The sequence below is a fragment of the Oncorhynchus kisutch genome, linkage group LG10, assembly GCF_002021735.2.
Source record: "Oncorhynchus kisutch isolate 150728-3 linkage group LG10, Okis_V2, whole genome shotgun sequence".
NCBI lineage: Eukaryota > Metazoa > Chordata > Actinopteri > Salmoniformes > Salmonidae > Oncorhynchus > Oncorhynchus kisutch.
In genome coordinates this window covers 3,573,478-3,599,006 of record NC_034183.2, presented here as the reverse complement: position 1 = coordinate 3,599,006, position 25,529 = coordinate 3,573,478, and the positions used below count along the sequence as shown (strand labels likewise).

Here is a 25,529-nt window from a genome sequence, read left to right as displayed (position 1 = left end):
CCGGGGCTCTGGTCAAAAGTAGTGCACTAAATAGGGAATAGGATGTGATTTGGGACCAGTGTCTACTCCTGTGTTGTTTACGCAGGTTGGTCCTGGAGGCTCTATTACAGCTCTGAAGTTTAACCCGTACAACCCCACTCAGCTGTTCACCTCCTCTGTCAGGGGAACCACCGCGTTGCAGGATTTCAACGGGACCACTCTAAGGGTGTTTACCAACACAGAGTCATGGGAGTAAGAGACGGGACTTGTCCCAAATGGCACTCTATTTATTTAGTGCCCTACTTTATACCCTTATTCCCAATATAGTGCACTACTATAGACCAGAGCCCTATTCCCTATATAGTGCACTACTTTAGACCAGGGAATAGGAATATAGGGAATAGGGCTCTGGTCTAAAGTAGTGCACTATATAGGGAATAGGGCTCTGGTCTATAGTATTACCACTATATAGGGAATAGGGCTCTGGTCTATAGTATTACCACTATATAGGGAATAGGGCTCTGGTCTATAGTAGTACCACTATATAGGGAATAGGGCTCTGGTCTAAAGTAGTGCACTATATAGGGAATAGGGTGCCATAGGGCTCTGGTCTAAAGTAGTGCACTATATAGGGAATAGGGTGCCATTTGGGATGCAAACCAAGGCCCTTTTTCTCAACACCGTATCAACATATAACTAGTGTAGTTCGAAACAGACCACTGCCTTCCGATAGGCTCGCGTTTATCTGGACATAACTGTCATTGGCTAAGGTTGGATTTCACTAGGCACACCAACTGGTCGGACAACTGAAACAGGAAGGAACTACCGGAACAAACGCATTCGATTGGTCTGTTTTGTGTTCGTCAGAAAGGAGCCGGGGATTTTATTGGAGGGATGACGTTTAGCCTGACGGACCCGTCCAAGGTCTACCTGGCGTCTGGCGACGGTACGCTGACCGAGCAGAGCTTTCAGGGCGGTCCAGGAACGGTTCTGTCCAGAGTCCAGGACTGTGGACACGATCACCACAATGTCTGGTGAGGATGCAGGCCCTACTTAGATCCTTATTCCCTATTTAGTGCCCTACTTTAAACCCTTATTCCCTATTTAGTGCACTACTTTAGACCAGGGCCCTATTCCCTATATAGTACACTACTTTAGACCAGAACCGTATTCCCTATATAGTGCACTACTATAGACCAGAACCCTATTCCCTATATAGTACACTACTATAGACCAGAGCCCTATTCCCTATATAGTGGTACTACTATAGACCAGGGCCCTATTCCCTATATAGTGCACTACTTTAGACCAGAGCCCTATTCCCTATATAGTGGTACTACTATAGACCAGAGCCCTATTCCCTATATAGTGGTACTACTATAGACCAGAGCCCTATTCCCTATATAGTGGTACTACTATAGACCAGAGCCCTATTCCCTATATAGTGGTACTACTATAGACCAGAGCCCTATTCCCTATATAGTGCACTACTATAGACCAGAGCCCTATTCCCTATATAGTACACTACTATAGACCAGAGCCCTATTCCCTATATAGTACACTACTTTAGACCAGACCCCTATTCCCTACTTAGTGCCCTACTTTAAACCCTTATTCAATGGCCTACTTTCAACTAGATCCTTATTCCCTATTTAGTGTCCTACTTTAAACCCTTATTCCCTATTTAATGCCCTACTTTAAACTAGATCCTTATTCCCTACTTAGTGCTCTACTTTAAACCCTTATTCCCTATTTAGTGCCCTACTTTAGATCCTTATTCCCTATATAGGGAATAGGGCTCAGGTCTAAAGTAGTGCCCTATATAGGCAATAGGGCTCTGATTTAAAGTAGTGCCCTATATAGGGAATAGGGCTCTGGTCTAAAGTAGTGCCCTATATAGGGAATAGGGTTCTGGTCTAAAGTAGTGCACTAATTTAGACCAGGCCACTATTCCCTACATAGTGCACTACTATAGACCAGAGCCCTATTCCCTACATAGTGCACTACTATAGACCAGAGCCCTATTCCCTATATAGTGCACTACTTTAGACCTGAGCCCTATGGAACCCTATTATATATTATATTATTCTATTATATATAGGGAATAGGGCTCTGGTCTAAAGTAGTGCACTATATAGGGCACTACTTTAGACCAGAGCATATAGGGTGTAAAATACTGTAGGATTTTTGCTGTGTGATTGTCTGTGAAAACTTTAGGATATGTCTTTCTCAGGAAAGGGATGTAAATCAGATACAGTGGGGAGAACAAGTATTTGATTCACTGCCGATTTTGCAGGTTTTCCTACTTACAAAGCATGTAGAGGTCTGTAATTTTTATCTCACGAGATCTTGCATAGAGCCCCAGACCGAGGGTGATTGACCATCATCTTGAACTTCTTCCATTTTCTAATAATTGCACCAACAGTTGTTGCCTTCTCACCAAGCTGCTTGCCTATTGTCCTGTAGCCCATCCCAGCCTTGTGCAGGTCTACAATTATACCCTGATGTCCTTACATCCTCTCTGGTCTTGGCCATTGTGGAGAGGTTGGAGTCTGTTTGATTGAGTGTGTGGACAGGTGTCTTTTATACAGGTAACGAGTTCAAACAGGTGCAGTTAATACAGGTGATGAGTGGAGAACAGGAGGGCTTCTTAAAGAAAAACTAACAGGTCTGTGAGAGACGGAATTCTTACTGGTTGGTAGGTGATCAAATACTTATGTCATGCAATAAAATGCTAATTAATTACTTAAAAATCGTACAATGTGATTTTCTGGATTTTTGTTTTAGATTCCGTCTCTCACAGTTGAAGTGTACCTATGATAGAAATTACAGACCTCTACATGCTTTGTAAGTAGGAAAACCTGCAAAATCGGCAGTGTGTCAAATACTTGTTCTCCCCACTGTAGGTCTATGGTCAAAAGTATTTTTCTATGTAGGGGATAGGGTGCCATTTGGGATACAAGCTTAGCGCATTGACAAATGTCATCTTAAATTTTAAGGGAAAAAACACAACTAGTGCACTTCGTAGTGTCTGTCTGATGATAAAGGGGACGCAGGCTGGGTCTATCACATTCTGGTGATTATTATGATACAAAAGTTGAGTATTGGCTGAATGTATTTATGAGGATAATCACAGTATACTGCACTACAGTTTACATTATTATTTTTTGAATTTATAAAAAAATTAGTGATACATTTGATATTACTTGAAATTATATGGTGATTACATCTCTGTTCCAGTCTGTGGTACTGCTGTGTAGATGTGTCGTTGAGCAGACAGATGTTGGTGACCGGAGACAACATCGGACGAGTCTTATTGCTAGGCATGGATGGACACCAGGTACTGTATATTTCTACTGTAGTTTACACTGTAGCTAGAGTACTGTATATTTCTACTGTAGTTTACACTAGCTACAGTACTGTATAGTATATTTCTACTGTAGTTTACACTATAGCTACAGTACTGTATATTTCTACTGTAGTTTACACTATAGCTACAGTACTGTATAGTATATTTCTACTGTAGTTTACACTATAGCTACAGTACTGTATAGTATATTTCTACTGTAGTTTACACTATAGCTACAGTACTATATATTTCTACTGTAGTTTACACTATAGCTACAGTACTATATATTTCTACTGTAGTTTACACTATAGCTACAGTACTGTATATTTCTACTGTAGTTTACACTATAGCTACAGTACTGTATATTTCTACTGTAGTTTACACTATAGCTACAGTACTGTATAGTATATTTCTACTGTAGTTTACACTATAGCTACAGTACTGTATAGTATATTTCTACTGTAGTTTACACTATAGCTACAGTACTATATATTTCTACTGTAGTTTACACTATAGCTACAGTACTATATATTTCTACTGTAGTTTACACTATAGCTACAGTACTGTATATTTCTACTGTAGTTTACACTATAGCTACAGTACTGTATATTTCTACTGTAGTTTACACTATAGCTACAGTACTGTATATTTCTACTGTAGTTTACACTATAGCTACAGTACTGTATAGTATATTTCTACTGTAGTTTACACTATAGCTACAGTACTATATATTTCTACTGTAGTTTACACTATAGCTACAGTACTATATATTTCTACTGTAGTTTACACTATAGCTACAGTACTGTATATTTCTACTGTAGTTTACACTATAGCTACAGTACTGTATATTTCTACTGTAGTTTACACTATAGCTACAGTACTGTATAGTATATTTCTACTGTAGTTTACACTATAGCTACAGTACTGTATAGTATATTTCTACTGTAGTTTACACTATAGCTACAGTACTATATATTTCTACTGTAGTTTACACTATAGCTACAGTACTATATATTTCTACTGTAGTTTACACTATAGCTACAGTACTGTATATTTCTACTGTAGTTTACACTATAGCTACAGTACTGTATAGTATATTTCTACTGTAGTTTACACTATAGCCACAGTACTGTATAGTATATTTCTACTGTAGTTTACACTAGCTACAGTACTGTATATTTCTACTGTAGTTTACACTATAGCTACAGTACTGTATATTTCTACTGTAGTTTACACTATAGCTACAGTACTGTATATTTCTACTGTAGTTTACACTATAGCTACAGTACTGTGTATTTCTACTGTAGTTTACACTATAGCTACAGTACTGTATATTTCTACTGTAGTTTACACTATAGCTACAGTACTGTATATTTCTACTGTAGTTTACACTATAGCTACAGTACTGTATATTTCTACTGTAGTTTACACTATAGCTACAGTACTGTATAGTATATTTCTACTGTAGTTTACACTATAGCTACAGTACTGTATATTTCTACTGTAGTTCATGTTCTATATTTTGTTGTGAGAATAAGACAATTCTATTAATATTCTGCCTTGTAAAAATGCATGACTGCATCAGACACCGTTTTTGACCGTTCCAATGATTTCATTTCCTGACGTTGTTCTTGAAGATGCTGTTAAACTATCTGCACCCCCCCCCCCCCACCCCACCCCACCCCCCACACACACAGGTCTTCAACGGGAAGCTGCACAAAGCCAAAGTGACCCATGCTGAATTCAACCCTCGCTGCGATTGGTTAATGGCGACAGCGTCCGTTGACCACACGGTGAAGCTATGGGACCTGAGGAACATCAAGGACAAGAACACTTACCTCCACGAGATGGTTCATGACAAAGCTGTTAACTCAGGTACTATATAGAGTGCTATGGTAGCTCTCTCCTATCCTACATTCAGGAGTGTTTTCATCTTGACCACTGTGTTGTCGAGGTGGCAGGTAGCCTAGTGGTTAGAGTGTAGAGGAGGCAGGTAGTCTAGTGGTTAGAGTGTAGAGGTGGCAGGTAGCCTAGTGGTTAGAGTGTAGAGGAGGCAGGTAGCCTAGTGGTTAGAGTGTAGAGGTGGCAGGTAGCCTGGGTGGTTAGAGTGTAGAGGTGGCAGGTAGCCTAGTGGTTAGAGTGTAGAGGTGGCAGGTAGCCTAGTGGTTAGAGTGTAGAGGAGGCAGGTAGCCTAGTGGTTAGAGTGTAGAGGTGGCAGGTAGCCTAGTGGTTAGAGTGTAGAGGTGGCAGGTAGCCTAGTGGTTAGAGTGTAGAGGTGGCAGGTAGCCTAGTGGTTAGAGTGTAGAGGTGGCAGGTAGCCTAGTGGTTAGAGTGTAGAGGAGGTAGGTAGACTAGTGGTTAGAGCATTGGACTAGTAACCGAAAGGTTGCAAGATCGAATCCCTGAGCTGACAAGGTGAAAATCTGTCGTTCTGCCCCTGAACAAGGCAGTTAACCCACTGTTCCCCTGAACAAGGCAGTTAACCCACTGTTCCCCTGAACAAGGCAGTTAACCCACTGTTCCCCTGAACAGACAGTTAACCCCACTGTTCCCCTGAACAAGGCAGTTAACCCACTGTTCCCCTGAACAGACAGTTAACCCCACTGTTCCCCTGAACAAGGCAGTTAACCCACTGTTCCCCTGAACAAGGCAGTTAACCCACTGTTCCCCTGAACAAGGCAGTTAACCCACTGTTCCCCTGAACAAGGCAGTTAACCCACTGTTCCCCTGAACAAGGCAGTTAACCCCACTGTTCCCCTGAACAGACAGTTAACCCACTGTTCCCCTGAACAGACAGTTAACCCCACTGTTCCCCTGAACAAGGCAGTTAACCCACTGTTCCCCTGAACAGACAGTTAACCCACTGTTCCCCTGAACAAGGCAGTTAACCCACTGTTCCCCTGAACAGACAGTTAACCCACTGTTCCCCTGAACAGACAGTTAACCCACTGTTCCCCTGAACAGACAGTCAACCCACTGTTCCCCGGTAGGCTGTCATTGTAAATAAGAAGTTGTTCTTAACTGACTTGCCAAGTTAAATAAAGGTACAATAAATAGAAAACATTAAAAAAGAAAAAAAAAGCCACTTAAATCCTGAGATTGTCTGCCGTCCCATTGTGACATAGCTCCGTGGGTCTGGCGTCCCATTGTGACATAGCTCCGTGGGTCTGAGATGAGATTGTCTGCCGTCCCATTGTGACATAGCTCCACGGTCCTGAGATCAGATTGTCTGCCGTCCCATTGTGACATAGCTCCGCGGTCCTGAGATCAGATTGTCTGCCGTCCCATTGTGACATAGCTCCACGGTTCTGAGATCAGATTGTCTGCCGTCCCATTGTGACATAGCTCCGTGGGTCTGCCGTCCCATTGTGACATAGCTCCGTGGGTCTGCCGTCCCATTGTGACATAGCTCCACGGTTCTGAGATCAGATTGTCTGCCGTCCCATTGTGACATAGCTCCACGGTTCTGAGATCAGATTGTCTGCCGTCCCATTGTGACATAGCTCCACGGTTCTGAGATCAGATTGTCTGCCGTCCCATTGTGACATAGCTCCACGGTTCTGAGATCAGATTGTCTGCCGTCCCATTGTGACATAGCTCCACGGTTCTGAGATCAGATTGTCTGCCGTCCCATTGTGACATAGCTCCACGGTTCTGAGATCAGATTGTCTGCCGTCCCATTGTGACATAGCTCCACGGTTCTGAGATCAGATTGTCTGGCGTCCCATTGTGACATAGCTCCACGGTCCTGAGATGAGATTGTCTGGTGTCCCATTGTGACATAGCTCCGTGGGTCTGCCGTCCCATTGTGACATAGCTCCGCGGTTCTGAGGTGAGATTGTCTGGCGTCCCATTGTGACATAGCTCCGCGGGTCTGGCGTCCCATTGTGACATAGCTCCGTGGTTCTGCCGTCCCATTGTGACATAGCTCCGTGGGTCTGCCGTCCCATTGTGACATAGCTCCGTGGGTCTGCCGTCCCATTGTGACATAGCTCCGTGGGTCTGCCGTCCCATTTTGACATAGCTCCGTGGTTCTGCCGTCCCATTGTGACATAGCTCCGTGGTTCTGCCGTCCCATTGTGACATAGCTCCACGGTTCTGAGATCAGATTGTCTGGCGTCCCATTGTGACATAGCTCCACGGTCCTGAGATCAGATTGTCTGCCGTCCCATTGTGACATAGCTCCACGGTTCTGAGATCAGATTGTCTGGCGTCCCATTGTGACATAGCTCCACGGTTCTGAGATCAGATTGTCTGGCGTCCCATTGTGACATAGCTCCACGGTTCTGATATCAGATTGTCTGGCGTCCCATTGTGACATAGCTCCACGGTCCTGAGATGAGATTGTCTGGCGTCCCATTGTGACATAGCTCCGTGGGTCTGCCGTCCCATTGTGACATAGCTCCGTGGGTCTGAGATGAGATTGTCTGGCGTCCCATTGTGACATAGCTCCGTGGGTCTGCCGTCCCATTGTGACATAGCTCCGTGGGTCTGCCGTCCCATTGTGACACAGCTCCGTGGGTCTGCCGTCCCATTGTGACATAGCTCCACGGTCCTGAGATCAGATTGTCTGCCGTCCCATTGTGACATAGCTCCACGGTCCTGAGATCAGATTGTCTGCCGTCCCATTGTGACATAGCTCCACGGTTCTGAGATCAGATTGTCTGCCGTCCCATTGTGACATAGCTCCGTGGGTCTGCCGTCCCATTGTGACATAGCTCCGTGGGTCTGCCGTCCCATTGTGACATAGCTCCACGGTTCTGAGATCAGATTGTCTGCCGTCCCATTGTGACATAGCTCCACGGTTCTGAGATCAGATTGTCTGGCGTCCCATTGTGACATAGCTCCACGGTTCTGAGATCAGATTGTCTGCCGTCCCATTGTGACATAGCTCCACGGTTCTGAGATCAGATTGTCTGCCGTCCCATTGTGACATAGCTCCACGGTTCTGAGATCAGATTGTCTGCCGTCCCATTGTGACATAGCTCCACGGTTCTGAGATCAGATTGTCTGCCGTCCCATTGTGACATAGCTCCACGGTTCTGAGATCAGATTGTCTGGCGTCCCATTGTGACATAGCTCCACGGTCCTGAGATGAGATTGTCTGGCGTCCCATTGTGACATAGCTCCGTGGGTCTGCCGTCCCATTGTGACATAGCTCCGCGGTTCTGAGGTGAGATTGTCTGGCGTCCCATTGTGACATAGCTCCGCGGGTCTGGCGTCCCATTGTGACATAGCTCCGTGGTTCTGCCGTCCCATTGTGACATAGCTCCGTGGGTCTGCCGTCCCATTGTGACATAGCTCCGTGGGTCTGCCGTCCCATTGTGACATAGCTCCGTGGGTCTGCCGTCCCATTTTGACATAGCTCCGTGGTTCTGCCGTCCCATTGTGACATAGCTCCGTGGTTCTGCCGTCCCATTGTGACATAGCTCCACGGTTCTGAGATCAGATTGTCTGGCGTCCCATTGTGACATAGCTCCACGGTCCTGAGATCAGATTGTCTGCCGTCCCATTGTGACATAGCTCCACGGTTCTGAGATCAGATTGTCTGGCGTCCCATTGTGACATAGCTCCACGGTTCTGAGATCAGATTGTCTGGCGTCCCATTGTGACATAGCTCCACGGTTCTGATATCAGATTGTCTGGCGTCCCATTGTGACATAGCTCCACGGTCCTGAGATGAGATTGTCTGGCGTCCCATTGTGACATAGCTCCGTGGGTCTGCCGTCCCATTGTGACATAGCTCCGTGGGTCTGAGATGAGATTGTCTGGCGTCCCATTGTGACATAGCTCCGTGGGTCTGCCGTCCCATTGTGACATAGCTCCGTGGGTCTGCCGTCCCATTGTGACATAGCTCCGTGGGTCTGCCGTCCCATTGTGACATAGCTCCACGGTCCTGAGATCAGATTGTCTGCCGTCCCATTGTGACATAGCTCCACGGTCCTGAGATGAGATTGTCTGGCGTCCCATTGTGACATAGCTCCGTGGGTCTGCCGTCCCATTGTGACATAGCTCCGTGGGTCTGCCGTCCCATTGTGACATAGCTCCACGGTCCTGAGATCAGATTGTCTGCTGTCCCATTGTGACATAGCTCCACGGTCCTGAGATCAGATTGTCTGGCGTCCCATTGTGACATAGCTCCACGGTCCTGAGATCAGATTGTCTGGCGTCCCATTGTGACATAGCTCCACGGTCCTGAGATCAGATTGTCTGCCGTCCCATTGTGACATAGCTCCACGGTCCAGAGATGAGATTGTCTGCCGTCCCATTGTGACATAGCTCCACGGTTCTGAGATCAGATTGTCTGGCGTCCCATTGTGACATAGCTCCGTGGGTCTGCCGTCCCATTGTGACATAGCTCCGTGGGTCTGCCGTCCCATTGTGACATAGCTCCACGGTCCTGAGATCAGATTGTCTGCCGTCCCATTGTGACATAGCTCCACGGTTCTGAGATCAGATTGTCTGGCGTCCCATTGTGACATAGCTCCACGGTTCTGAGATGAGATTGTCTGGCGTCCCATTGTGACATAGCTCCACGGTCCTGAGATCAGATTGTCTGCCGTCCCATTGTGACATAGCTCCACGGTTCTGAGATCAGATTGTCTGGCGTCCCATTGTGACATAGCTCCACGGTTCTGAGATCAGATTGTCTGGCGTCCCATTGTGACATAGCTCCACGGTTCTGAGATCAGATTGTCTGGCGTCCCATTGTGACATAGCTCCACGGTTCTGAGATCAGATTGTCTGCCGTCCCATTGTGACATAGCTCCACGGTTCTGAGATCAGATTGTCTGCCGTCCCATTGTGACATAGCTCCACGGTTCTGAGATCAGATTGTCTGCCGTCCCATTGTGACATAGCTCCACGGTTCTGAGATCAGATTGTCTGGCGTCCCATTGTGACATAGCTCCACGGTCCTGAGATCAGATTGTCTGCCGTCCCATTGTGACATAGCTCCACGGTTCTGAGATCAGATTGTCTGGCGTCCCATTGTGACATAGCTCCACGGTTCTGCCGTCCCATTGTGACATAGCTCCGTGGTTCTGCCGTCCCATTGTGACATAGCTCCGTGGTTCTGCCGTCCCATTGTGACATAGCTCCGTGGTTCTGCCGTCCCATTGTGACATAGCTCCACGGTTCTGAGATCAGATTGTCTGGCGTCCCATTGTGACATAGCTCCGTGGGTCTGAGATGAGATTGTCTGCCGTCCCATTGTGACATAGCTCCACGGTCCTGAGATGAGATTGTCTGGCGTCCCATTGTGACATAGCTCCGTGGGTCTGCCGTCCCATTGTGACATAGCTCCGCGGTTCTGAGGTGAGATTGTCTGGCGTCCCATTGTGACATAGCTCCGCGGTTCTGAGGTGAGATTGTCTGGCGTCCCATTGTGACATAGCTCCGCGGGTCTGGCGTCCCATTGTGACATAGCTCCGTGGTTCTGCCGTCCCATTGTGACATAGCTCCGTGGGTCTGCCGTCCCATTGTGACATAGCTCCGTGGGTCTGCCGTCCCATTGTGACATAGCTCCGTGGGTCTGCCGTCCCATTGTGACATAGCTCCGTGGGTCTGCCGTCCCATTGTGACATAGCTCCGTGGTTCTGCCGTCCCATTGTGACATAGCTCCGTGGTTCTGCCGTCCCATTGTGACATAGCTCCGTGGTTCTGCCGTCCCATTGTGACATAGCTCCGTGGTTCTGCCGTCCCATTGTGACATAGCTCCACGGTTCTGAGATCAGATTGTCTGGCGTCCCATTGTGACATAGCTCCACGGTCCTGAGATCAGATTGTCTGCCGTCCCATTGTGACATAGCTCCACGGTTCTGAGATCAGATTGTCTGGCGTCCCATTGTGACATAGCTCCACGGTTCTGAGATCAGATTGTCTGGCGTCCCATTGTGACATAGCTCCACGGTTCTGAGATCAGATTGTCTGGCGTCCCATTGTGACATAGCTCCACGGTCCTGAGATGAGATTGTCTGGCGTCCCATTGTGACATAGCTCCGTGGGTCTGCCGTCCCATTGTGACATAGCTCCGTGGGTCTGCCGTCCCATTGTGACATAGCTCCACGGTCCTGAGATCAGATTGTCTGCCGTCCCATTGTGACATAGCTCCACGGTTCTGAGATCAGATTGTCTGGCTTCCCATTGTGACATAGCTCCGTGGGTCTGAGATGAGATTGTCTGCCGTCCCATTGTGACATAGCTCCACGGTTCTGAGATCAGATTGTCTGGCGTCCCATTGTGACATAGCTCCGTGGGTCTGAGATGAGATTGTCTGCCGTCCCATTGTGACATAGCTCCACGGTCCTGAGATGAGATTGTCTGGCGTCCCATTGTGACATAGCTCCGTGGGTCTGCCGTCCCATTGTGACATAGCTCCGCGGTTCTGAGGTGAGATTGTCTGGCGTCCCATTGTGACATAGCTCCGCGGTTCTGAGGTGAGATTGTCTGGCGTCCCATTGTGACATAGCTCCGCGGGTCTGGCGTCCCATTGTGACATAGCTCCGTGGTTCTGCCGTCCCATTGTGACATAGCTCCGTGGGTCTGCCGTCCCATTGTGACATAGCTCCGTGGGTCTGCCGTCCCATTGTGACATAGCTCCGTGGGTCTGCCGTCCCATTGTGACATAGCTCCGTGGTTCTGCCGTCCCATTGTGACATAGCTCCGTGGTTCTGCCGTCCCATTGTGACATAGCTCCGTGGTTCTGCCGTCCCATTGTGACATAGCTCCGTGGTTCTGCCGTCCCATTGTGACATAGCTCCGTGGTTCTGTCGTCCCATTGTGACATAGCTCCGTGGTTCTGTCGTCCCATTGTGACATAGCTCCGTGGTTCTGTCGTCCCATTGTGACATAGCTCCGTGGTTCTGTCGTCCCATTGTGACATAGCTCCGTGGTTCTGTCGTCCCATTGTGACATAGCTCCGTGGGTCTGTCGTCCCATTGTGACATAGCTCCGTGGGTCTGTCGTCCCATTGTGACATAGCTCCGTGGGTCTGCCGTCCCATTGTGACATAGCTCCGTGGTTCTGCCGTCCCATTGTGACATAGCTCCGCGGTTCTGCCGTCCCATTGTGACATAGCTCCGTGGTTCTGCCGTCCCATTGTGACATAGCTCCGTGGTTCCGGTGCTCGTCCTCTATTCATTTGCATGCGTTGACAGGTGGAGAAATAGCTTGAGAGCCGTGCAGAGAATTCCAGAATTATGAGAACCAACGGTTCAATTCTAGAACACTGTTGTGTGTACGAGTATACGTTTTGGACCAAGGTCAACGGCTTTACAGTTAACCTCTCGGGCATCATCGCTAGCGTCCCACATCGTCAACAGCCAGTGAAAGTGCAGGGCGCCAAATTCAAAACAACAGTAATCCCATAATTTAAATTCCTCAAACATACATGTATTTTACACCATTTTAAAAACGTCTTGTTAATCCAGCCGCTGTGTCAGGTTTCAAAACGGCTTTACCTTTACAGCGCCTAGCCACAAAACACCAGACAGACATTTTCCAGCCAAGGAGAGGACTCACAAAAATTAATCACTAACCTTTGCTCTTCATCTGGTGGCACTCCCAGGACTCCATGTTACAACAATAAATGTTTGTTTTCTTCGATAATGTGCCTCTTTATGTCCGAAAACCTCAGTTTTGTTGGTGCGCTTAGTTAAGTAATCCAAAAGGCACAAAGTGCGCTCTCAACATCCAGACGAAAAGTCAAAAAAAGTACAATAAAAGTTCATAGAAACATGTCAAACGATGTTTAAAATCAATACTCAGGTTGTTTTTTTTTCATAAATAATAAATAATATTTCAACAGTGCAAAAGCTTCGTCAATAGAAAAGTGGAAACAAGAAAGGCGCACTCCCGATCACGCGCTGGGCACATGTCTGGAAATGTCCACTGTTCACCCATTGAAAGTGCTGTATCTCCCTCATCCCTCACTCCCTCATATAACTTCCGGCGCCGACAGAGATGGCCGCCTCGCTTCGCGTTCCTAGGAAACTATGCAGTTTTTTGTTTTTTTACGTGTTATTTCTTACACTAGTACCCCAGGTCATCTTAGGTTTCATCACATACAGCCGAGAAGAACTACTGAATATAAGATCAGCGTCAACTCACCACCAGTACGACCAAGAATATGTTTTTCGCGATGCGGATCCTGTGTTCTGCCTTACAACCAGTGCCACGGGATGGTTCCCATGCAGCGACCCAAAAAAATGACTCAGAAAAAGAGGGAAACGAAGCGGTCTTCTGGTCAGACTCCGGAGACGGGCACATCGTGCACCACTCCCTAGCATTCTTCTTGCCAATGTCCAGTCTCTTGACAACAAGGTTGATGAAATCCGAGCAAGGGTAGCATTCCAGAGGGACATCAGAGACTGTAACGTTCTCTGCTTCACGGAAACGTGGCTCACTGGAGAGACGCAATCCGAAGCGGTGCAGCCAGCGGGTTTCTCCACGCATCGCGCGGACAGAAACGAACATCTTTCTGGTAAGAAGAGGGGCGGGGGCGTATGCCTTATGGCCAACGTGACATGGTGTGATGAAAGAAACATACAGGAACTCAAATCCTTCTGTTCACCTGATTTAGAATTCCTCACAATCAAATGTAGACCGCATTATCTACCAAGAGAATTCTCTTCGATTATAATCACAGCCGTATATATCCCCCCCCAAGCAGACACATCGATGGCTCTGAACGAACTTTATTTAACTCTCTGCAAACTGGAAACGATTTATCCGGAGGCTGCATTCATTGTAGCTGGGGATTTTAACAAGGCTAATCTGAAAACAAGACTCCCTAAATTTGATCAGCATATCGATTGCGCAACCAGGGGTGGAAAGACCCTGGATCATTGTTACTCTAACTTCCGCGACGCATATAAGGCCCTGCCCCGCCCCCCTTTCGGAAAAGCTGACCACGACTCCATTTTGTTGATCCCTGCCTACAGACAGAAACTAAAACAAGAAGCTCCCACGCTGAGGTCTGTCCAACGCTGGTCCGACCAAGCTGACTCCACACTCCAAGACTGCTTCCATCACGTGGACTGGGAGATGTTTCGTATTGCGTCAGCCAACAACATTGACGAATACGCTGATTCGGTGTGCGAGTTCATTAGAACGTGCGTTGAAGATGTCGTTCCCATAGCAACGATTAAAACATTCCCCAACCAGAAACCGTGGATTGATGGCAGCATTCGTGTGGAACTGAAGGCGCGAACCACTGCTTTTAATCAGGGCAAGGTGTCTGGTAACATGACTGAATACAAACAGTGCAGCTATTCCCTCCGCAAGGCTATCAAACAAGCTAAGCGCCAGTACAGAGACAAAGTAGAATCTCAATTCAACGGCTCAGACACAAGAGGCATGTGGCAGGGTCTACAGTCAATCACGGACTACAGGAAGAAACCCAGCCCAGTCACGGACCAGGATGTCTTGCTCCCAGGCAGACTAAACAACTTTTTTGCCCGCTTTGAGGACAATACAGTGCCACTGACACGGCCTGCAACGAAAACATGCGGTCTCTCCTTCACTGCAGCCGAAGTGAGTAAGACATTTAAACGTGTTAACCCTCGCAAGGCTGCAGGCCCAGACGGCATCCCCAGCCGCGCCCTCAGAGCATGCGCAGACCAGCTGGCCGGTGTGTTTACGGACATATTCAACCAATCCCTATACCAGTCTGCTGTTCCCACATGCTTCAAGAGGGCCACCATTGTTCCTGTTCCCAAGAAAGCTAAGGTAACTGAGCTAAACGACTACCGCCCCGTAGCACTCACATCCGTCATCATGAAGTGCTTTGAGAGACTAGTCAAGGACCATATCACCTCCACCCTACCTGACACCCTTGACCCACTCCAATTTTCTTACCGCCCAAATAGGTCCACAGACGATGCAATCTCAAACACACTGCACACTGCCCTAACCCATCTGGACAAGAGGAATACCTATGTGAGAATGCTGTTCATCGACTACAGCTCGGCATTCAACACCATAGTACCCTCCAAGCTCGTCATCAAGCTCGAGACCCTGGGTCTGACGGGCCGCCCCCAGGTGGTGAGGGTAGGCAACAACATCTCCCCGCTGATCCTCAACACTGGGGCCCCACAAGGGTGCGTTCTGAGCCCTCTCCTGTACTCCCTGTTCACCCACGACTGCGTGGCCACGCACGCCTCCAACTCAATCATCAAGTTTGCGGACGACACAACAGTGGTAGGCTTGATTACCAACAACGACGAGACGGCCTACAGGGAGGAGGTGAGGGCCCTCGGAGTGTGGTGTCAGGAAAATAACCTCACACTCAACGTCAACAAAACTAAGGAGATGATTGTGGACTTCAGGAAACAGCAGAGGGAACACCCCCCCATCCACATCGATGGAACAGTAGTGGAGAGGGTAGCAAGTTTTAAGTTCCTCGGCATACACATCACAGACAAACTGAATTGGTCCACTCACACAGACAGCATCGTGAGGAAGGCGCAGCAGCGCCTCTTCAACCTCAGGAGGCTGAAGAAATTCGGCTTGTCACCAAAAGCACTCACAAACTTCTACAGATGCACAATCGAGAGCATCCTGGCGGGCTGTATCACCGCCTGGTATGGCAACTGCACCGCCCTCAACCGTAAGGCTCTCCAGAGGGTAGTGAGGTCTGCACAACGCATCACCGGGGGCAAACTACCTGCCCTCCAGGACACCTACACCACCCGATGCTACAGGAAGGCCATAAAGATCATCAAGGACATCAACCACCCGAGCCACTGCCTGTTCACCCCGCTGTCATCCAGAAGGCGAGGTCAGTACAGGTGCATCAAAGCTGGGACCGAGAGACTGAAAAACAGCTTCTATCTCAAGGCCATCAGACTGTTAAACAGCCACCACTAACATTGAGTGGCTACTGCCAACACACTGTCAATGCCACTGACTCTACTCCTGCCACTTTAATCATGGGAATTGATGGGAAATGATGTAAATATATCACTAGCCACTTTAAACAATGCTACCTTATATAATGTTACTTACCCTACATTATTCATCTCATATGCATACGTAGATACTGTACTCTATATCATCGACTGCATCCTTATGTAATACATGTATCACTAGCCACTTTAACTATGCCACTTGGTTTACATACTCATCTCATATGTATATACTGTACTCGATATCATCTACTGTATCTTGCCTATGCTGCTCTGTATCATCACTCATTCATATATCCGTATGTACATATTCTTTATCCCCTTACACTGTGTATAAGACAGTAGTTTTTTTTGGAATTGTTAGTTAGATTACTTGTTCGTTATTACTGCATTGTCGGAACTAGAAGCACAAGCATTTCGCTACACTCGCATTAACATCTGCTAACCATGTGTATGTGACAAATAAATTTGATTTGATTTGATTTTTCAAAGTAAAAGCCTGAAACAATGCCTAAAGACTGGTCTGATGTTGAGGAATTCATAGAGATCGTGAACCAAGTCTTTGTATGGTGGATAGACTTTCAATGGATAAACAGCCTTTCAAAATAATAGCACTTCCTGGTTGGATTTTCCTTGTGTTTTCGCCTGCCATATCAGTTCTGTTATACTCACAGACATTATTTTAACAGTTTTGGAAACTTGAGAGTGTTTTCATATCCTAGCTTCTGGGCCTGAGTAGCGGACAGTTTAATTTGGGCACGCGTTTCATCCAAAATTCCGAATGCTGCCCCCTACCCTAGAGAAGTTACGACAGCTAGGTGAGACAACCTCACGTCACAGTCGTAGTGTCTTCAGATCGCTAGGTGAGACGACCTCACGTCACAGTCGTAGTGTCTTCAGATCGCTAGGTGAGACGACCTCACGTCACAGTCGTAGTGTCTTCAGATCGCTAGGTGAGACGACCTCACGTTACAGTCGTAGTGTCTTCAGATCGCTAGGTGAGACGACCTCACGTCACAGTCGTAGTGTCTTCAGATCGCTAGGTGAGACGACCTCACGTCACAGTCGTAGTGTCTTCAGATCGCTAGGTGAGACAACCTCACGTCACAGTGTCTTCAGATCGCTAGGTGAGACAACCACACGTCACAGTGTCTTCAGATCGCTAGGTGAGACAACCACACGTCACAGTGTCTTCAGATCGCTAGGTGAGACAACCACACGTCACAGTGTCTTCAGATCGCTAGGTGAGACAGCCTCACGTCACAGTGTCTTCAGATCGCTAGGTGAGACAACCTCACGTCACAGTCGTAGTATCTTGATAACATCTTCCACCACGTTCATCAGAAAGATACATGCTTTTTAAGAACATTTAACCCTTACGGATTCTCTTGCTCTCTCCCGCGCTCTCTCCCGCGCTCTCTCCCGCGCTCTCTCCCGCGCTCTCTCCCGCGCTCTCTCCCGCCCTCTCTCCTGCCCTCTCTTTCTTTCTCTCTCTGTCTCTCTCTCTCTCTCTGTATCTCTCTCTCTCTCTGTATCTCTCTCTCTCTCTGTATCTCTCTCTCTCTCCCTCCCGCTCTCCCTCCCGCTCTCTCTCTCCCTCCCGCTCTCTTTCGCTCTCTCCCTCTCCTCTCTCCCCCCCCCCCCCCCCCCCCCCCCCTCATGCTGTTATTCCTTCCCCCCAGCCTACTTTAATCCAGTGGACTGCTCCAAGCTCCTGACCACGGACCAGTATGACCAGATCAGGGTGTACTCCTCTTCTGATTGGTCAACTCCTCAGCAGATTATCCAGCACCCACACAGACAGTTTCAGCACCTCACACCAATCAAGGTGAGGAGCGTGGGTAGGGGGTGGGTTTATGTGTGTGTGTCTCTCTCTCTCATTGGCTCAAAAGCTTCACCTTCAATCTTTGTTTGTGTCTCCAGGCCACGTGGCACCCTCTGTACGACCTGATGGTGGTTGGACGGTACCCTGACGAGAGGGTGTGTCCAGGTGCCCTGAGGACCATCGATATCTATGATGCCAACACAGGAGAGCTGGCATGCCAACTACTGGACCCCAACGCCCCTGGCATCATATCTGTGAGTACACATTCGAAATTTAGCCTGAGTTTAATGTCAGTGTTAGCTTGTAGCCTTAGTTTAATGTCAGTGTTAGCCTGTAGCCTTAGTTTAATGTCAGTGTTAGCTTGTAGCCTTAGTTTAATGTCAGTGTTAGCCTGTAGCCTTAGTTTAATGTCAGTGGTAGCTTGTAGCCTTAGTTTAATGTTAGTGTTAGCCTGTAGCCTTAGTTTAATGTCAGTGTTAGCTTGTAGCCTTAGTTTAATGTCATGTTAGCTTGTAGCCTTAGTTTAATGTCAGTGTTAGCCTGTAGCCTTAGTTTAATGTCAGTGTTAGCTTGTAGCCTTAGTTTAATGTCATGTTAGCTTGTAGCCTTAGTTTAATGTCAGTGTTAGCTTGTAGCCTTAGTTTAATGTCATGTTAGCTTGTAGCCTTAGTTTAATGTTAGCCTGTAGCCTTAGTTTAATGTCAGTGTTAGCTTGTAGCCTTAGTTTAATGTTAGTGTTAGCCTGTAGCCTTAGTTTAATGTCAGTGTTAGCTTGTAGCCTTAGTTTAATGTCATGTTAGCTTGTAGCCTTAGTTTAATGTCAGTGTTAGCCTGTAGCCTTAGTTTAATGTCAGTGTTAGCTTGTAGCCTTAGTTTAATGTGAGTGTTAGCTTGTAGCCTTAGTTTAATGTCAGTGTTAGCCTGTAGCCTTAGTTTAATGTCAGTGTTAGCTTGTAGCCTTAGTTTAATGTCATGTTAGCTTGTAGCCTTAGTTTAATGTCAGTGTTAGCTTGTAGCCTTAGTTTAATGTCATGTTAGCTTGTAGCCTTAGTTTAATGTTAGCCTGTAGCCTTAGTTTAATGTCAGTGTTAGCTTGTAGCCTTAGTTTAATGTTAGTGTTAGCCTGTAGCCTTAGTTTAATGTCAGTGTTAGCTTGTAGCCTTAGTTTAATGTCATGTTAGCTTGTAGCCTTAGTTTAATGTCAGTGTTAGCTTGTAGCCTTAGTTTAATGTCATGTTAGCTTGTAGCCTTAGTTTAATGTTAGCCTGTAGCCTTAGTTTAATGTCAGTGTTAGCTTGTAGCCTTAGTTTAATGTTAGTGTTAGCCTGTAGCCTTAGTTTAATGTCAGTGTTAGCTTGTAGCCTTAGTTTAATGTCATGTTAGCTTGTAGCCTTAGTTTAATGTCAGTGTTAGCCTGTAGCCTTAGTTTAATGTCAGTGTTAGCTTGTAGCCTTAGTTTAATGTGAGTGTTAGCTTGTAGCCTTAGTTTAATGTCAGTGTTAGCCTGTAGCCTTAGTTTAATGTCAGTGTTAGCTTGTAGCCTTAGTTTAATGTCATGTTAGCTTGTAGCCTTAGTTTAATGTCAGTGTTAGCTTGTAGCCTTAGTTTAATGTCATGTTAGCTTGTAGCCTTAGTTTAATGTTAGCCTGTAGCCTTAGTTTAATGTCAGTGTTAGCTTGTAGCCTTAGTTTAATGTTAGTGTTAGCCTGTAGCCTTAGTTTAATGTCAGTGTTAGCTTGTAGCCTTAGTTTAATGTCATGTTAGCTTGTAGCCTTAGTTTAATGTCAGTGTTAGCCTGTAGCCTTAGTTTAATGTCAGTGTTAGCTTGTAGCCTTAGTTTAATGTGAGTGTTAGCTTGTAGCCTTAGTTTAATGTCAGTGTTAGCCTGTAGCCTTAGTTTAATGTAATATTAGCTTGTAGCCTTAGTTTAATGTCAGTGTTAGCCTGTAGCCTTAGTTTAATGTAATATTAGCTTGTAGCCTTAGTTTAATGTCATGTTAGCTTGTAGCCTTAGTTTAATGTTAGTGTTAGCCTGTAGCCTTAGTTTAATGTAATGTTAGCTTGTAGCTTAGTTTAATGTCAGTGTTAGCCTGTAGCCTTAGTTTAATGTTAGCCTGTAGCCTTAGTTTAATGTCAGTGTTAGCCTGTAGCCTTAGTTTAACGTCAGTGTTAGCCTTTAGCCTTAGTTTAATGTCCATGTTAGCTTGTAGCCTTAGTTTAATGTCAGTGTTAGCCTGTAGCCTTAGTTTAATGTTAGCCTGTAGCCTTAGTTTAATGTCATGTTAGCTTGTAGCCTTAGTTTAATGTCAGTGTTAGCCTGTAGCCTTAGTTTAATGTGAGTGTTAGCTTGTAGCCTTAGTTTAATGTCAGTGTTAGCCTGTAGCCTTAGTTTAATGTAATATTCGCTTGTAGCCTTAGTTTAATGTCATGTTAGCTTGTAGCCTTAGTTTAATGTTAGTGTTAGCCTGTAGCCTTAGTTTAATGTAATGTTAGCTTGTAGCTTAGTTTAATGTCAGTGTTAGCCTGTAGCCTTAGTTTAATGTCAGTGTTACCCTGTAGCCTTAGTTTAATGTTAGCCTCTAGCCTTAGTTTAATGTCAGTGTTAGCCTGTAGCCTTAGTTTAATGTCAGTGTTAGCCTGTAGCCTTAGTTTAATGTCCATGTTAGCTTGTAGCCTTAGTTTAATGTCAGTGTTAGCCTGTAGCCTTAGTTTAATGTTAGCCTGTAGCCTTAGTTTAATGTTAGCCTGTAGCCTTAGTTTAATGTCAGTGTTAGCCTGTAGCCTTAGTTTAACATCAGTGTTAGCCTGTAGCCTTAGTTTAACATCAGTGTTAGCCTGTAGCCTTAGTTTAATGTCAGTGTTAGCCTGTAGCCTTAGTTTAATGTCAGTGTTAGCCTGTAGCCTTAGTTTAATGTCAGTGTTAGCCTGTAGCCTTAGTTTAATGTCAGTGTTAGCCTGTAGCCTTAGTTTAATGTCAGTGTTAGTTTGTAGCCTTAGTTTAATGTAATGTTAGCCTGTAGCCTTAGTTTAACATCAGTGTTAGCCTGTAGCCTTAGTTTAATGTTAGCCTGTAGCCTTAGTTTAATGTCAGTGTTAGCCTGTAGCCTTAGTTTAATGTCAGTGTTAGCTTGTAGCCTTAGTTTAATGTCAGTGTTAGCCTGTAGCCTTAGTTTAATGTCAGCGTTAGCCTGTAGCCTTAGTTTAATGTCAGCGTTAGCCTGTAGCCTTAGTTTAATGTCAGTGTTAGCTTGTAGCCTTAGTTTAATGTCAGTGTTAGCCTGTAGCCTTAGTTTAATGTCAGTGTTAGCCTGTAGCCTTAGTTTAATGTCAGTGTTAGCCTGTAGCCTTAGTTTAATGTCAGTGTTAGCCTGTAGCCTTAGTTTAATGTCAGTGTTAGCCTGTAGCCTTAGTTTAATGTCAGTGTTAGCCTGTAGCCTTAGTTTAATGTCAGTGTTAGCCTGTAGCCTTAGTTTAATGTCAGTGTTAGCCTGTAGCCTTAGTTTAATGTCAGTGTTAGCTTGTAGCCTTAGTTTAATGTCAGTGTTAGCTTGTAGCCTTAGTTTAATGTCAGTGTTAGCCTGTAGCCTTAGTTTAATGTCAGTGTTAGCCTGTAGCCTTAGTTTAATGTCAGTGTTAGCCTGTAGCCTTAGTTTAATGTCAGCGTTAGCCTGTAGCCTTAGTTTAATGTCAGTGTTAGCCTGTAGCCCTTGGACTTTGATATGGAAAGTGATGAAGCTGTTTGTTTACAAGTCTTCAATGATGTATTTGTGCTGCACTATTGTTCAAGCCATCATTGGGTCATTTTTAAATCTCTGCACAACTGCCTTTCCAGGTCAACAAGTTCAATCCAATGGGAGATGTTTTAGGATCTGGGATGGGTGAGTCTGTGTTATAAATACTGGACTATGTTTGTAATCTAGACTAACTAATCCACTAACTGTGTTTGTAATCTACACTAACTAATCCACTAACTGTGTTTGTAATCTAGACTAACTAATCCACTAACTGTGTTTGTAATCTAGACTAACTAATCCACTAACTGTGTTTGTAATCTAGACTAACTAATCCACTAACTGTGTTTGTAATCTAGACTAACTAATCCACTAACTGTGTTTGTAATCTAGACTAACTAATCCACTAACTGTGTTTGTAATCTAGACTAACTAATCCACTAACTGTGTTTGTAATCTAGACTAACTAATCCACTAACTGTGTTTGTAATCTAGACTAACTAATCCACTAACTGTGTTTGTAATCTAGACTAACTAATCCACTAACTGTGTTTGTAATCTACACGAACTAATCCACTAACTGTGTTTGTAATCTACACTAACTAATCCACTAACTGTGTTTGTAATCTAGACTAACTAATCCACTAACTATGTTTGTAATCTAGACTAACTAATCCACTAACTGTGTTTGTAATCTAGACTAACTAATCCACTAACTGTGTTTGTAATCTACACTAACTAATCCACTAACTGTGTTTGTAATCTAGACTAACTAATCCACTAACTGTGTTTGTAATCTACACGAACTAATCCACTAACTGTGTTTGTAATCTACACGAACTAATCCACTAACTGTGTTTGTAATCTACACGAACTAATCCACTAACTGTGTTTGTAATCTAGACTAACTAATCCACTAACTGTGTTTGTAATCTAGACTAACTAATCCACTAACTGTGTTTGTAATCTAGACTAACTAATCCACTAACTGTGTTTGTAATCTACACGAACTAATCCACTAACTGTGTTTGTAATCTACACTAACTAATCCACTAACTGTGTTTGTAATCTAGACTAACTAATCCACTAACTGTGTTTGTAATCTAGACTAACTAATCCACTAACTGTGTTTGTAATCTAGACTAACTAATCCACTAACTGTGTTTGTAATCTAGACTAACTAATCCACTAACTGTGTTTGTAATCTACACTAACTAATCCACTAACTGTGTTTGTAATCTAGACTAACTAATCCACTAACTGTGTTTGTAATCTACACGAACTAATCCACTAACTGTGTTTGTAATCTACACGAACTAATCCACTAACTGTGTTTGTAATCTACACGAACTAATCCACTAACTGTGTTTGTAATCTAGACTAACTAATCCACTAACTGTGTTTGTAGCTGGAAATATTCTAAATTGTTTGATTCTTTTGCTAAAAATCAGTGTTCAACTTGGGAATAGGGGTTCAGCACTGGTCTAAAGTAGGTGCCCTATATAGGGAATAGGGTGCCAGCCCTGGTCTAAAGTAGTGCCCTATATAGGGAATAGGGTGCCAGCCCTAGTCAAAAGTAGTGCACTATATAGGGAATAGTGCTCTGGTCTAAAGTAGTGCACTATATAGGGAATAGGGCTCTGGTCTAAAGTAGTGAACTATATAGGGAATAGGGCCCTGGTCTAAAAGTAGTGCACTATATAGGGAATAGGGCTCTGGTCTAAAGTAGTGCACTATATAGGGAATAGGGCTCTGGTCTAAAGTAGTGCACTATATAGGGAATAGGGCTCTGGTCTAAAGTAGTGCACTATATAGGGAATAGGGCTCTGGTCTAAAGTAGTGCACTATATAGGGAATAGGGCTCTGGTCTAAAGTAGTGCACTACATAGGGAATAGGGTGCCATTTGGGACAATAAGGCTTTTGTGTTCCAACCACAGGAGTGAACATCCTAGTGTGGAACAGAGGGGAGACATTGGCTGGTAAGCAGCAGAGAGGAGAGCTACAACAGGAAGCAGGAGTCCAGGTTGGCAGAGGTCGAGGCCAGCGGAGGAGAAGAGGGGAGACTCGGAGGGGGGGAGGGACGGGGGGACAGGGACGAGAGGATGAGGACGACATTGGGAAGCTGAAGAAGAAGCTGTCTTCGTCCTCGGGGACCAGAACCAGAACATCCAGGGACAAAGAAGGGTCCAAATAAATAATCAGGGAGAAAGAGAGGTTGTTTGTGATGTTGGAAGTTTCCTTTGTGCGTTTCCTTTATTTTGGTAGTTACCCGTATACGACAATGTCATAGACAAGTAACTACCAAAATAAAGGAAACACCAACATACAGTGTTTTAATAGAGTGTTGGACCACCACCAAGCAACCAGAACAGATTCAATGCTCCTTGGTATATATTCTACAAGTGTCTGGAACTCTATTGGAGGGACGCGACACCATTCTTCCACCAGAAATTACATCATTTGGTGTTTTGTTGATGGTGGTGGAAAAACACTGTCTCGGGCGCCGCTCCAGAATCTCCCAAGAGTGTTCAATTGGGTTGAGATCTGGTGACTGAGACACACCCTCTATATTCCTTTGAGAACCCTCTTTCAGTCACTTCTTCTAGCCATAATGGGCAACTGGGCATATATATTTTTTTTACCTGACCCTAAGCATGATGGGATGTTAATTTCTTAATTACCTCAGGAACCACACCTGTGTGGAAGCACCGACTTTCAATTTACTTTGTATCATTTACTCAGGTGTTTCCTTTCATTTAGTCAGGTTCCTGTCTGCATTTGTAATCTGTTACCTTTGTCTTGTTCAAATCATGTGTTTAATTGAAAATGTTCCATTCCCTTTGTTATAAACAGGGACAATCGTGACTTTGACTCCACACAACATCCACAGATGTTTCAAATATGTCTGACAACACTGACAACACATATCTTGTGTTTCAGATGTTTTATAAACCTCTGTTTCTGGTGATAAATTGTTACGTTTTATAAACAGTTCATACTTTATTAAAATATTTAATTTTGAGCTTGAACTTGATTGTGTATTTATTCTTCACCTTAAACTGATGAATAGTTAGCCTGGTACCTTAAACTGATGTATAGTTAGCCTGGTCTCTTAAACTGATGAATAATTAGCCTGGTCTCTTAAACTGATGAATAATTAGCCTGGTCCCTTAAACTGATGAATAGTTAGCCTGGTCTCTTAAACTGATGAATAATTAGCCTGGTCCCTTAATAAACTGATGAATAGTTAGCCTGGTCCCTTAAACTGATGAATAGTTAGCCTGGTATCTTAAACTGATGAATAGTTAGCCTGGTACCTTAAACTGATGAATAGGTAGCCTGGTACCTTAAACTGATGAATAGTTAGCCTGGTACCTTAAACTGATGAATAGTTAGCCTGGTACCTTAAACTGATGAATAGTTAGTCTGATACCTTAAACTGATGAATAGTTAGTCTGGTCCCTTAAACTGATGAATAGTTAGCCTGGTCTCTTAAACTGATGAATAGTTAGCCTGGTCTCTTAAACTGATGAATAGTTAGTCTGGTCCCTTAAACTGATGAATAGTTAGTCTGGTACCTTAAACTGATGAATAGTTAGTCTGATACCTTAAACTGATGAATAGTTAGCCTGGTATCTTAAACTGATGAATAGTTAGTCTGGTACCTTAAACTGATGAATAGTTAGCCTGGTCTCTTAAACTGATGAATAGTTAGCCTGGTATCTTAAACTGATGA

General features: G+C 45.0%; 1 protein-coding gene across 4 annotated transcripts in view; it reads left to right on the top strand.

The window, feature by feature from the left end:
* The window catches only part of ddb2 (damage-specific DNA binding protein 2), a 41,377-nt gene extending 16,562 nt beyond the window's left edge, over positions 1 to 24,815 (top strand). For 3 of the 4 annotated variants that reach the window (XM_031832900.1, XM_031832903.1, XM_031832902.1), the window contains 7 exons: positions 847 to 1,013; positions 3,220 to 3,319; positions 5,026 to 5,203; positions 17,919 to 18,064; positions 18,160 to 18,315; positions 21,894 to 21,939; positions 23,731 to 24,815. In XM_031832900.1, coding sequence (XP_031688760.1) covers positions 847 to 1,013; positions 3,220 to 3,319; positions 5,026 to 5,203; positions 17,919 to 18,064; positions 18,160 to 18,315; positions 21,894 to 21,939; positions 23,731 to 23,987 — 1,050 coding nt within the window. In that variant the 3' untranslated portion in view covers positions 23,988 to 24,815. Of the gene's footprint in view, positions 1 to 85; positions 232 to 846; positions 1,014 to 3,219; positions 3,320 to 5,025; positions 5,204 to 17,918; positions 18,065 to 18,159; positions 18,316 to 21,893; positions 21,940 to 23,730 lie in introns of all 4 variants that reach the window. The other variant, XM_031832901.1, reaches the window with a different exon arrangement.
* Positions 24,816 to 25,529: the final 714 nt, after the last annotated feature.